Raw genomic sequence first — 13,103 nt, forward strand, 5'->3', positions numbered from 1 at the left:
CACTCACGCTTTCTCACCTTTACCCAGGTAACGTGAGTCAGCGCCCTCCCAGCCTGGCCCTCGGCCCACGCCCTCCAGGCTCACATGCCCCAGCTCACAGCGTGATGACCTCCATAAGTGTACCTCCTATAGAGCGATAACCTCCCTTCCTTCTGTTTCCTTAATTAGCAGAGAAGAAGGAACGCGGAGGTGCGTATCTGTGCCTAGGAGGGAGGAGCCCAATCAGAAGTATCCAGACATCGAGGGTCACAGGTTACTGGATTCTGATGCAGGACTCCGGGGCCCTGCTCCTGGCCAGGCACCGGCTCAGGAAACCCTCAGGTGAGTTTCACAGCACCATCCTGCACCCCCCGCACCTGGCCACTTACCTGGCATTGACAATATTCCCTGCGCTCAGTTCCACCATCTCTTCAAACCCCACGGCAAATATGTCAGCTGGGCTGCTGTCATCTGGAGAACAAGGCAGGAAATGAAAGAAATCAGACTCCCTAGGGACTGTGTCACGTGACTCATGGGCACCACATTGTCTATGAGCCCCGCTGTCCCACTGCCCAGTCCACTCGTCCACAGGGCACTGTGTGGACCTGCCCTGCGCCTCCCGCTGTGCACACGGCCTTTCCCAGTCTCCATCCTGGGGCACGGGGCTGACCTCTCCGAACCCCTGCTTCTTTCCCTGCCTCCCCCCATTATCCTGTTGGTCCCTCTTCCTTCCTGAGAACTTCCATGTGCATCAGACCCTAAGTTACTTGGGGTGGCGCTGTCTCCTACTCGTCTGTGTCCCTCGAGGGCCCAGCCTCGCGCTGTTAAGGACTGACTGTGGTTCTGTCCCAGGGGACTGCTGTCCTGGGGTCAGAGAAGGGAAGGCCCAGCCCTGCTGGGAACCACTGATGAAACCTGCTCCAGAAACGCCTGCTTTACAGGAAGCACAGCAAGCCAGGAGGCATTCCTCATCCCTCCTCTCTTTGTTCCCTTCAACAAGGAAAGTTAGGATCTAACATAATCCCAGCAGCCATTTGCCGCCTCTTTCTAGTCTCGTCCTCCTGATGCTCAGCTGTCTGGGCCATGAAGCCCAGCCATGGTCCCAACTGTGGCAGAAAGTGACACCCTCCCTTGCCGACTCCATCGGGAAAGGCCAGGGTGTCCACCTGCTCACACGAGGCAACCTGGTCAACTTAACTGAGGCTTAGAGTTTCTTTTCTTTTTTTTCAAGAAAAAATATCTGTTCCTCTGATCTGCCTGGCGACACATATGCCTTCCTTCTCCCGCGTCTGGTGAGTTTCTAGTGGGAGCAGAGGCAAGCCCACAGTCCCAATAAAATTCCCTGCAAAGGAACAGACAGCTTGCTATTGCCACCCACCCTGTGCCTGCCGGCGAATGAAGAGGAGTCACTTTATGCAAAAAGGCGAGGGAAGCTCCAGCCACAGTTACGCTAAAGATCTCACATTTACAGGGCCTGCTCCGGTGGCCATCCAGAACGGTCACCCCCAACACAGAGAGAGAATCCCAATGACTCCAAGCTGTGGATGTGAGCCACTTCCCCGCCGGGACAGCAAGAGGGGTGTGGACAGCACATGCAACAGTGGGGGACGAGGCTCTGGGCACCAGTGAGGACGGCTGTTAAGAATGAGAGGCTCCTGTAAATCCACAGGCAGAGAACCGAATCACAAGTCTCTTCCAGAATCCAAGGAAGCCAGGAAAAGCAAGGCCCCTGGGTAAACGCTCCCTGGGGAATCATTTATTCTTCAAAACACGAGTTCTGAGGCTATTAAATATTAGCTTGCATGATATAAGATAAAGGGTGAGGTGTCAAATTTGGAATTATTTTATTCTGAAAAGGTACACAGATTCTTTCACGACTACTTAAAGTGGACATATACAGTCATAGAGTCGGTTTGGGAAATGGCAGGGAGATGTTCCTGGTCAGTAGCAAGATGAAAGGAACGCCCGCCCAGCTCCTTAGGGTGACACGGCTCCAGAAGCCGCATCGTCCTCCTTATGACAAAAAGGTTCTCATGATCAAAACCTAGAACTGCGAAGTCTCTATATGTGAAGAGAAAAGAGAGATTTGCCACTCTGATAACCCTTCCAGACATTCGGAAAAGAGAAGGCACCAAAGAGTTAACTGGCCAGAGAGTCTTCTGGAAAGTTAGACCACGACACCCTTTAAACATTCCGAGGAGTGAGAACACCAAATACCAAATTTCACAGGTCCACGGCTGTGGCAAAGGTCAGACCTGAGGGCCCCACTGGATCTTCACTTTGCTGTCACAGAAGCACCCGTGCTCACCCGGGGATTCCTCGGCTCCGGAAAGCGTGGGCGAGTCGAGCAGCCAGTCGGCCAGCTCCGCTGTCCCCAGGAGGTTGCTCCTGAACTGCTTGCCCCCGTTCACATTCCAGGTTCCCATGGCAATCCGGAGCCGCTTGAAATGTGTGAATTCCGACTGGCGCTCCGACATCGCTCTCAGGACCCTGGGAGTCACTGCAAGGAGGCATAAAAAGGGTATGTTGGCCTGCACTCCAAATCTCCATGCATCCCCCAAAACATGGATGGGGTTCCCTGTCGGAGAGAGAGGAATTTACGATCTTAGAGATATGGGCCGGGCTATGCTCCTTATGCAGGTGACAACCTCCATAAGCAGTACACCACCCTGGGGCATTTTTGTCACAAAGTCCTGAAAACACAGAGATGTTCCTCCCTTGGCACTCTTTCCCCACCTGCAGCCACAGAGGCTGTGACATCAGATCACAGGCAATATCGTCCTTAGCAGTCACTCCATGGTCCAGTGGGAATTTAAGCAACAGGATACCGCAACTCAGTGTATTTCAAAATATATATAAAACTTTAAATGTCTTACACCCGTCTTGGCATCTTCCATCTTGCATGCCTGAAATGTTTTGTTTTATCTCAGACTCAAGCCTTTAAAAAATCATTACTCTGAACCCTGTCCATACCCTAGATATCCAGAATATATTCCATTTTTTTAAACTAGCAATTTAACCCAAATCTAAATCCTCTGCCTTGCTACTAAGTAAGACTCATTATACTTCTCAGAGCTCCTCTCAGCTTTAGTGGGCTGACCTGATTTCCAGGGCAGACACCAATATCACCTTGGCTATTAGAAGCCAAGTAAGAGGTTCATCCAATGACAGAAGAAAGAGAGGAGAAAAGGGCCATGAAACCATTTTAAATGTGGGCAATCAATTTTTCAAAAAACACCAAAAATTTCTGAAACAAAACTTATACATTCTTATAAGGAAAAAAGTTAGGTCTCCCCTTCTTTTCCATTCGCCCTACAATGTTCACAGGCTCTAGGGGATAAGATGCCATTAAAATGTTCCCAAAGAAACGCTAGCTCCCTTCTAAGTGGAATCTAAAACAACAACAAAAAACTGAACCCACAGAACAGAGAACAGATTGGCGGTTGCGAGAGGTGGGAGATGGGGAGGGGGTGAAATGGTGTAGGGGGTCAAAAGGTACAAACTTCCGGTAATAAAATAAATTAAGTGCTGGGGATGTAACATACAGTGAACAATACTGTATTGTATATTTGAAAGTTGCTAAGAGAGCAGATCTTAAAAGTTCTCATCGCAAGGAAAAAAATTCTAACTGTGTGGTGATAGATGTTAACTAGACTTATTGTGGTGACCGTCTACCGGTACATACAAATATTGATTCATTATGTTGTACACCTGAAACTCATAGAATGTTGTACGTCAATTACACCTCAATTGAAAAAAAAAAGAACCACTAGCTATTACGGAATCATGACAGTCTCAGCCCCAAGACCACAGGGTGTCCTCATCCCAGGGACGGCCATGTCCTTCTGCCTCCTCCACTTTTACAGGGTTCTGGGGCCTTGACAGAAACAGGAGGCTGCTCTCATGAGACTCCCAGAGACAAATGGGACCAGGAACACATTCAGGCTGAGAAAGAGGTTCCGGTGTGAGTTAGCATTCAAAGAAATCGACGCAGACTCCTGCAGAGTCCTCTCGGCTTCTCCCCTGCTCCGGGCTTGGAAAAACAGTCCAAACTAAGAAAGTACAAAAGCGGGCTCCCACTTGAGGCCAGAAAGCATAGGCTCCTGGGAAATACAGTGACAGCTGGTATTGTATATATATTTTTACTTTCTGTATGCTATGATGTTTGACATCTTAAAAAACCTTTCTGGCTGGGGAGACACGGTCCTTCCCGGTGCTAGCCAATTCCTAGACTTAGCCAAGAGCGTGGTGTGAATGTGCAAACGAACCAATCCTGAGCCACACCTCCTCTGCGGGCCCAGACTGTGGAGGCGATATTCCTCTGCCTTAATCAATCGTAGGACCAGGTACCATCCAACGAAAGCCCACCCCTCTACCCCAAAGCCCACCAGAATTATTCAAACTGCCAATCCTAAGCTGTTGATCCTGTCCCGCCTAGCCCACCAAGTCCCAGTAAAGGAAACGCCCCTCGCTCCTGCCTCCTGAGCACCCTGGGTCTTTCATGTGGCCCTGCGTGCTGTGCCAGCCCCCATCTCTAGGACCTGTGAGTATAATCAGCTTTGTTTTTGCCTGAGCCCCTCCTCTGCCTCCTCTCGTGGTTGCATATGACTGACCACCTCATAAAACGACATAAAACACAGCTGCAAGCTGCTTAGGCCAACCGGTCAAGCTGAAGACGCGGGCTAGAAAAACACAGAAACTCCCTCCCTCTGCCCTACAGCTCAGGGGAGTGTCTGCCACTGCCATCTGGGATTCCATGAGGAGGGGCGGGAAGGGCTGGCTAGCACCCCCACCCCCCTATGCCCTCCGGATGGCAGGGCAGCTGCACGCCTCTGTGCAAGCGGAGCGGAGGCCCCCTTACCCAGCAGGGCTGTGTTGTCCAAGAGCATCCTTCCCTTGTCAGCAGCCTCCTCGGCGTAGACGTCCCCAACCAGCAGCAGCTTGATGGCCTCCTGCTTCACACCATCAAAGAAGTTGGACTGGATAGTGCGAGACACAGACCGGGCCCCATCCTTCAGCTTCCCCACCTGCCAAGAGCCAGACCACAGGCTGTGAGAGGGGTCCGCGCAGACCCCCGCCCGCAGCCCGCGGCCGGCCCCTACCTTGGCCTTCCCTTCCAGGGCCCGGCTGCCCGTGAACATCTTGCTCAGGCTGTGCCCGTTCAGAGACCACATGGCTTTGAAGGCCTCCACGAAGCGGTCAGCGATGGGCTTTGAGTTCAGCCCTAGGCTCTCGAGCTGCAGATGAAGGACCTGCATGAGAAGTAAGGGACCCTTGTCACTAATTCTCGCCCGGAAGCTCCCCGACAGCTGCCTTGGGGGAACGTCACCAGGTGCCATCCCAGTGAGTTCCTTTCTCAGCAGATGGTGGATTACTCTGTGCCCCTCCAGGGGACAAGGAGTCCTTGCAGCAGAGAACGGGCTTCCCCCCACAACGCACCCCAACTTTAAATTGTTGTTCCACCCAGCCCTCCTCTGACCCCCCCACTCCTGACCCCTCTGCCCCCACTACCAGAGGGCTGGACAGCAAGCAGGGGCAGAGGGCAGACAGCGCTGACCCCAGCCCAGCAGTGCGCCAGGCGAGGTCACCCAGGCAGCAGGCCACTAGACAGACTCAGGTCTCTGTCCCAGGCTTCAAACCCAGCCTCGACTCAGCCAGCCTCACGGCGCCTTTGCCCAAGGGAACAATCACAACAATCATTCCACAGAACTGTTCCTCCTCAAGGTGGCACCTGGCACCTTTGGGCCATCGCGTCTGGGATGCATTCCAAAAAGGGTGAAAAAGTGTGCCTGTGACGGGTCAAAGGCATATTGGGGCACAGGCAAGCCAGCCACCCAGGAACACCTCTCTCCAGATGCCCGGCACATCCCCGTCCCGCCTCCCCACAGTCAGAGAGTCAGCCCAGCAACGCCACCCTCATCTTGCTGATGAAGGCGCACAGCCCAGGCCCTGCGGGAAGCACAGGACACGACACAGCTGGCTCGAGGGGCCGCGGCGGGGACAGACCTCGAGCGCGATGAAGCTCTGCACTGTGTTGGTTCGGTCCAGGCAGTCGAGACAGTTCATCCGCAAAGTGCCTCTCTGAAAACTTAGGAAAACAGGAAATGCAGATGGTTACGAGTTACGTTCGAAGGAGCAATGGCCGTAGCGCGATGGCCTATGTTTGACTGTAGACCCCTGAGGAAACGCATATCAAAACTCACCTCCTCCCTGATAGCCCACCAGAACCCCCAGAACACATCCTGATGGACCCCAGCATCCCGATGGGCGCCAGCATCCCGATGGGCCCCAACGTCCCGATGGACCCCAGCATCCTGATGGGCCCCAACGTCCCGATGGACCCCAGCATCCTGATGGACCCCAGCATCCCGATGGACCCCAGCATCCCGATGGACCCCAGCATCCCAATGGGCCCCAGTGTCCCGATGGACCCCAGCATCCTGATGGGCCCCAACGTCCCGATGGACCCCAGCATCCTGATGGGCCCCAGTGTCCCGATGGACCCCAGCATCCCGATGGACCCCAGCATCCCGATGGGCCCCAGCATCCCGATGGACCCCAGCATCCCGATGGACCCCAGCCAGCATCCCGATGGGCACCAGCATCCCGATGGGCCCCAGCATCCCGATGGACCCCAGCCAGCATCCCGATGGACCCCAGCATCCCGATGGGCCCCAGCCAGCATCCCGATGGACCCCAGCATCCCGATGGACCCCAGCATCCCGATGGGCCCCAACGTCCCGATGGACCCCAGCATCCTGATGGGCCCCAGCGTCCCGATGGACCCCAGCATCCCGATGGACCCCAGCCAGCATCCCGATGGACCCCAGCATCCCGATGGACCCCAGCATCCCGATGGGCCCCAGCCAGCATCCCGATGGACCCCAGCATCCCGATGGGCCCCAGCCAGCATCCCGATGGACCCCAGCATCCCGATGGACCCCAGCATCCCGATGGGCCCCAACGTCCCGATGGACCCCAGCATCCTGATGGGCCCCAACGCATCCCGATGGACCCCAGCATCCCGATGGACCCCAGCATCCCGATGGACCCCAGCATCCCGATGGACCCCAGCATCCCGATGGACCCCAGCATCCCAATGGGCCCCAGTGTCCCGATGGACCCCAGCATCCTGATGGGCCCCAACGTCCCGATGGACCCCAGCATCCTGATGGGCCCCAGTGTCCCGATGGACCCCAGCATCCCGATGGACCCCAGCATCCCGATGGGCCCCAGCATCCCGATGGACCCCAGCATCCCGATGGACCCCAGCCAGCATCCCGAAGGGCACCAGCATCCCGATGGGCCCCAGCATCCCGATGGACCCCAGCCAGCATCCCGATGGACCCCAGCATCCCGATGGACCCCAGCCAGCATCCCGATGGGCACCAGCATCCCGATGGACCCCAGCATCCCGATGGGCCCCAGTGTCCCGATGGGCCTCAGCATCCCGATGGACCCCAGCATCCCGATGGACCCCAGCCAACATCCCGATGGGCGCCAGCATCCCGATGGACCCCAACGTCCCGATGGGCACCAGCATCCCGATGGACCCCAGTGTCCCGATGGACCCCAGCATCCCGATGGGCCCCAGTGTCCCGATGGACCCCAGCATCCCGATGGACCCCAACATCCCGATGGACCCCAGCATCCCGATGGGCCCCAGTGTCCCGATGGACCCCAGCCAACATCCCGATGGGCGCCAGCATCCCGATGGACCCCAGCATCCCGATGGGCCCCAGCATCCCGATGGACCCCAGCCAGCATCCTGATGGGCACCAGCATCCCGATGGACCCCAACGTCCCGATGGGCCCCAGCCAACATCCCGATGGGCGCCAGCATCCCGATGGACCCCAACATCCCGATGGGCCCCAGCGCATCCCGATGGACCCCAGCATCCCGATGGGCCCCAGTGTCCCGATGGACCCCAGCATCCCGATGGGCCCCAGCATCCCAACGGGCGCCAGCATCCCGATGGACCCCAGCATCCCGATGGACCCCAGCAGTGCTAGAGTGGCATGCTGACCTAGAGCACACACTCAGCAGACTGCACACCTGGTTCATTATCAACACAGTCAGTTCTCATTATTTGCCATAGCTTTGTTCTAGAAAGTTGCTGTGAGCAATTTGCGAATTGAACCATTAGCAAATTAGCAAATGCTGAACCCTTGCTCCTAGGAGAAATACAGGGTTAGGTCCCTGGAGCCTCTGATCACACATTTTCATCAACTAGTCAACATAGAACCTTGTTTTGTTGTGTTTCTGTTTAAAGACACCTAATTCCATACACACTGTTGGTTGGTTAATACTGAACTCTTGGCAACAGCATGTAACTCGTTCCTGAACGAAGATTCTCTGACACGTGTATTTTCTCCAACAGGCATGTCACAGCCTTCTTGGGCTTGGGAACAGCAGGCAGCACTTAGCAATATATTGGGGGCCATTTTAAACAGTGAAATCACCAAGAAAATACACAAAAAAGTGAAAAACGTGGTACTAAATAGATTGTCAAAAGGACACATTTACAGCAGGAGAGCTGAAATGGAAGGCAGAGCGTAGCCTTGCTCCACCCCAGCTGGGAACATGCACATCGGGTGACTCAAATTTGTCACTGTTCTAAGCATGCCTGTGAAAGTACCATGAGCACCGATTTGGGGGTTACAAATAAATTTTAGCGACTGGGCAAATTTGCAAACACAGAACCTGTGAATCACAAGGCTCCACTGTATTGTGATTTGAGGAAACTGGACTTCCTTTCCTTTCGGAGCAAGGAGTCCCCATCCCAGCTTCCTGGGGCAATCGGGGTTATGCTAGCTGCCCCCTTCACTCTCACGGGTTCTCATCACAGTTTGGATGATAAGTTAGATGGTCACCGTGGATCCACATTTTAACCTAGTCCCCTTTATTAGTAAGTTAATCTTGCCAGAAAACCATGCTTTGCCATCTACTTGCAAAATTCAAAAGCATTTTCTGATTGCAGAAGGGAAAGGAGAAGGCTGGAACCCAGGATCCCCAACATCGCTGTGCCTGTGGTCAGGAAACTGCAAGGGTAGCTAGGAGCGAGGGAGGGCACACATCCCTGGACGCTCAGCTAAGTCGCAGGAAGATGCAGACGCAGGTGGAGACTCACCGTGGACTTACATTCTCGCCCTTGGTGAACACATCAAAGTCATCCCAGTGCAGCTGCAGCTGGGGCCTCAACAGGTTCTCCAATTTCTCTAGCTTGCCGCCTTTGGCAAACTGATGGAAGTCAAAGTTGATCATAGGCGTGTCGCCAGCATGGCAGGAAGCCCAGAGCAACTTCTGAAAGGGGAAAGGAAGAGGGTGGCACGGAGGGAGGGAGACAGTGACTGCGAACCTCCTCTCACAGCCGGAATCCGAGCAGCTCACTTGCGGGAGCACACGGTTTAGCTTTACAACTCAGGGTGGACCAAGCAGTTTATCGGTCCCGACCCGGAAAAGGAGGCCCAGAACAAAGACCCCGGGGACAAGAGCATCTTGCCTGCAGAAGGTCCACCTTGGGCAAAAGACAGCCAGAGCGGGTGTGGCTCCTTGGGGCAGCCCACAGCCCTGCCGCGACATCACCCTTCCGCAGGGCTCCGACGAGGGAAGGGCTGCTCTGCTCTTCAGGCTCCCAAGTGCCACAGGCCCACCCAGGGCAGGGCAGCGCGGCAGGCTGCGGAGCTCATAATCCAGCTCCCCGTTGCCCTGGTAACCAGTCCCATCCTGACAAGCACATGTCTCTGGCGGGTGTGCTCAGAAGTAGCCAAGTCTCCTGGTGGGTCCTCGGGGCCCCAAGAGAGGAGGTGCAGGAGGCACAGCCCAGTGAAACATCAGGGTGGGGGAGACAGGTGGCCAGGGCCAGTGGGCCCAGTCTGGCACGTGAACTGGAATGGAGGTGGGGCTGGAGATGGGAAAGCACAGCAGGTAGACACCAGCCCACGTGAGGCTCCTGGCAGAGGCCTCCTTTCCACAGGAGGAGCCTCACCCGACAGCTCCTCAGCGCTCTCAGCAGACAGTAAAGGGTGAACTGGCTGCCCTCCCAGGGCACCTAGCCTCAGGCCTCCCCATCCCACACCCTCCTGCATGGCTTCAGGTCAGACTTGTCCAGCATTCGCCCAGCCAGAGAATCTAATGACCTTGAAGGACTAGAATGACTTCAATCTATCTGGTCCCTGAAACACAAGAGTGCCCGTCCACCGTGAGCCAGAATGCAAATCAGCACACGGCTGGCATCACTAAGAAAGTCTTGCTACGAAGAAGTATGCTGAACTCAAGAGTGCGCCACTTACAGGATTTATGTTCTGGAGCAAGTGCTTTGTCCAATTGTGGCCCAACTACCGCTGGTCACAGGCCAGCTCGTGGTGCATGGACCTCAGTGTGGCAGAGCTGATGGGCTGAAGGAGCTGGAGCCCAGGCAGGTCTCCTCCAAGTGGTGTGTCCACTTCTGACCTCCTATCTGCCCGGGAGCCTTCCTCCCCGACCTGGGCCACGAGACCGCTGCCATCTCCTGCCCCCACGATGACAAATGAGCTTGGGGACACTTCCACCAGCTGACACAGGGGCTGAGGATGTCCCCTTCCCATAACTCAAGACATAAAGGGGCAGGAGATTCTTGGGTTCTTTTTTCTTCTTCTTCTTCTTCTCCCTTAAAATAAGCTGCCAACACTGCTGCCAAGATGGGAGGGAGAGGAGATACGGCCCAGCTTGTTGCCAATAGCAACAAACCAAACAGGAAAAGCAGGTCTGGCCAAATGAAATTGGCCACCGGAAAGTCTGCTCCAAGCACGCGGCTTTTCTGAGCAGAGAAATGAGCACCAGCTGGACTCAGCGTCCACCAGCCAGGGGTCAGGGGCCAGGGCAGCAGGAGACACGCAGAGGTGGGCCCTCCGTTCCCACTGAGCTGAAGTCTCACTTCAAACTCTCCTCCTACAGGGCTTCTTGAGCTTAGACAACCAGAGAGTTTTTCTGCAGAAGCCACAGGGAGCCGGGCACAGGGTTCAGTCTCAGGGGCAGCTCCAACAAGGCTGGAAGGTTTGAAGGCTCCAAGTTCACAGGAGGAAATCAGGTAGATTCCTTGCCTTAACCTGAGCAGGGGCTCTAAGGGGCCACTCCAGGCACAGGTGCCCTGCGGGAGTCTGTGGGAGCTCGCCAGGAGCCGGCAGCTGAGCCACACTAAGGAAGGAACGGGGAACTCAGGCTCCCTCACCAGCTCAGGGATGTGCAGGATGAAGCCGAAAGGCATGCATGTGCATGTGCACATGTGCACGTGTGTGTGTGTGTGTGTGTGTGTGCCCGCCCAAGAGAGCCGGGAAAGGCCCAGCTGTCGTGAGTCCTCACAGCCCCAGAAGGGAGCAGTGGAGGAAACGCAGCTGGTGACGGGAGATGCTTTGTTTTGACTTTGAGCCAATTCTCCCAGTCGCCAGCTCATTAAAGTTAACCTTCATACGCCAGGAACCCTAATTGCCTAATGCTGGAGAGAAGCGGAAGAAAACCTCCCCAAAGATGGTGAGGGCAGTGAGAACAGCACTGTTTCCAGTGCCCACAGAAGCCCGCCTCGGGGCGGGGCCCTGGGCTCCCTCACCACCACCCTGCCCCCCCACCCCCGCACGGTGCAGGAAGCAGGCAAGGGACAGGGTTTACCTTGAACGCTCTGTTGAGCACCTCCTCTCCGCCTCTGCTCCCCAGCAGGTTCACGACCACTTGCTTCCCATACTGCTCCTTCAGAAGCACCATATGCCTGCAAGGGAGCAGGGCAGCACGTGACCCCGTGTCGCCAGGACACAGGGTGCAGAAGGGACCTGATGCGCACGAGAGGTCCAGGAGGCGCCACCCCCCCAGAGCCCGAAGTGTGGGAAAATGAGCCCAAAGGATGGAGATCTCTCCCAGCCCCCTGGCTGCTCACTCAACCTCACTGTCAGGGACAAGCATGTCAACCATCTGTGTGCAGGAAGGCACAGGCTGAGAGGAACTCACAATATGTCAGACTTCTACATAAGCAGAATAGCAGATGAAGGTATGCCAGCCTTTCTATACAGTTCCTCCATGAAATCTAGAACAGCGAACTCGGCCTTTCATTAACAGAGCTTTAGAAATGCAATGTGCATCTCTCTGAAATTAATCTCTGGCTTCACCTGGTAGCTTCCTTCTCCAAACTTGAAAAATTGGTAGGAGAGCTGTCAACCTCAGTGTCCATTTTTTTCTCTAAGTGCTGCATTTCATTACGTTTAACCCAAACAAGAGGGCACACCAAAATCTCAGGCTTTACAAAAATATTCGTACATCAGAGACTACTTTTTAAACACGTGTTGAAATATTAGGGAGAGATTCTAATATTTACCCCTTACCACCAGCTTTTGAAAAGTAACTTTACAATTTTAATAACATTAGAAATGTTCACACGTAGTTTTTTAAAAAAAAAAAAACCATAGGAAAAAGACAAAATGGAAAAAGCAGATGCAAAACTCTATTTTAAGAGTGCGATCTTTATCCCTAAATATAGAGAAAAGACTGGGAGATAACACTCCGTGTTGTCAAAAGTGGTGGAATTTTATGTGATTTAAATTTTTTTCTTCTTTATACATTTTTGTATTTTCCAAATTTCTACAATGAAATGTTTCTTTTATAAATGGATTTTTTTCAAGTTAATTAATACAAAAGAACCATTTTTAGCCCAATAAGAGAAAAAAATACTTCCTACTTTGAGGGCTAGCAGAGTGCAGGAGAAGAATATGGATTCTGAAGTGGGTGGTTAGGGTTCCTCTGATGACAAGTTAAGGGTGCGTCTACCCCCAGGCTCCTCTCTGTGTGAGGAATCCTCCTAGAAAGATGCTCCTGGCAGCCCTGCAGGCCCTCCTTGGGGGGAAGACGGAGGGCGTGAAGAGATGGCTCAAAATAGAGGCTCTGCACGAGCTGACAGGCTGTGCACTGTCCCTGGAGCTGTGCACTGCGGCAGCCCTGGGCGAGGGAGCCAGAAGAAACGGGATGTGTGTGGCTCGGCCCCTATGGGCCCTCTTCTGGGTCTGCATGCCCGGAGACGGTGCATCCTGGCCTGAGGTCCGACATGTGGAGCCCAAGAGCAGGCTCCACTTGGGTGGGAAGTCTGAGCTCAGCCCATCACTGA

At 54.5% G+C, this 13,103-nt stretch overlaps 1 protein-coding gene across 11 annotated transcripts in view; it reads right to left on the reverse strand.

Annotated features, from left to right (window-relative positions):
* SYNJ2 (synaptojanin 2) overlaps positions 1 to 13,103 on the reverse strand; it is a 117,831-nt gene that overhangs the window by 43,777 nt on the left and 60,951 nt on the right. For all 11 annotated transcript variants that reach the window (XR_011535566.1, XM_070603069.1, XM_070603077.1 and 8 more), the window contains exons 7-13: positions 11,624 to 11,720; positions 9,111 to 9,283; positions 5,986 to 6,067; positions 5,082 to 5,231; positions 4,841 to 5,006; positions 2,288 to 2,479; positions 369 to 450 (exon numbers count right to left, since the gene is read on the reverse strand). Coding sequence is in view for 10 of the 11 variants with exons in the window: in XM_070603069.1 (XP_070459170.1) it covers positions 369 to 450; positions 2,288 to 2,479; positions 4,841 to 5,006; positions 5,082 to 5,231; positions 5,986 to 6,067; positions 9,111 to 9,283; positions 11,624 to 11,720 (942 nt within the window). In the remaining variant the exon portion in view is untranslated. The remainder of the gene's footprint in view (positions 1 to 368; positions 451 to 2,287; positions 2,480 to 4,840; positions 5,007 to 5,081; positions 5,232 to 5,985; positions 6,068 to 9,110; positions 9,284 to 11,623; positions 11,721 to 13,103) is intronic.

This window comes from Equus przewalskii, chromosome 32 (genome assembly GCF_037783145.1).
Source record: "Equus przewalskii isolate Varuska chromosome 32, EquPr2, whole genome shotgun sequence".
Lineage (NCBI taxonomy): Eukaryota > Metazoa > Chordata > Mammalia > Perissodactyla > Equidae > Equus > Equus przewalskii.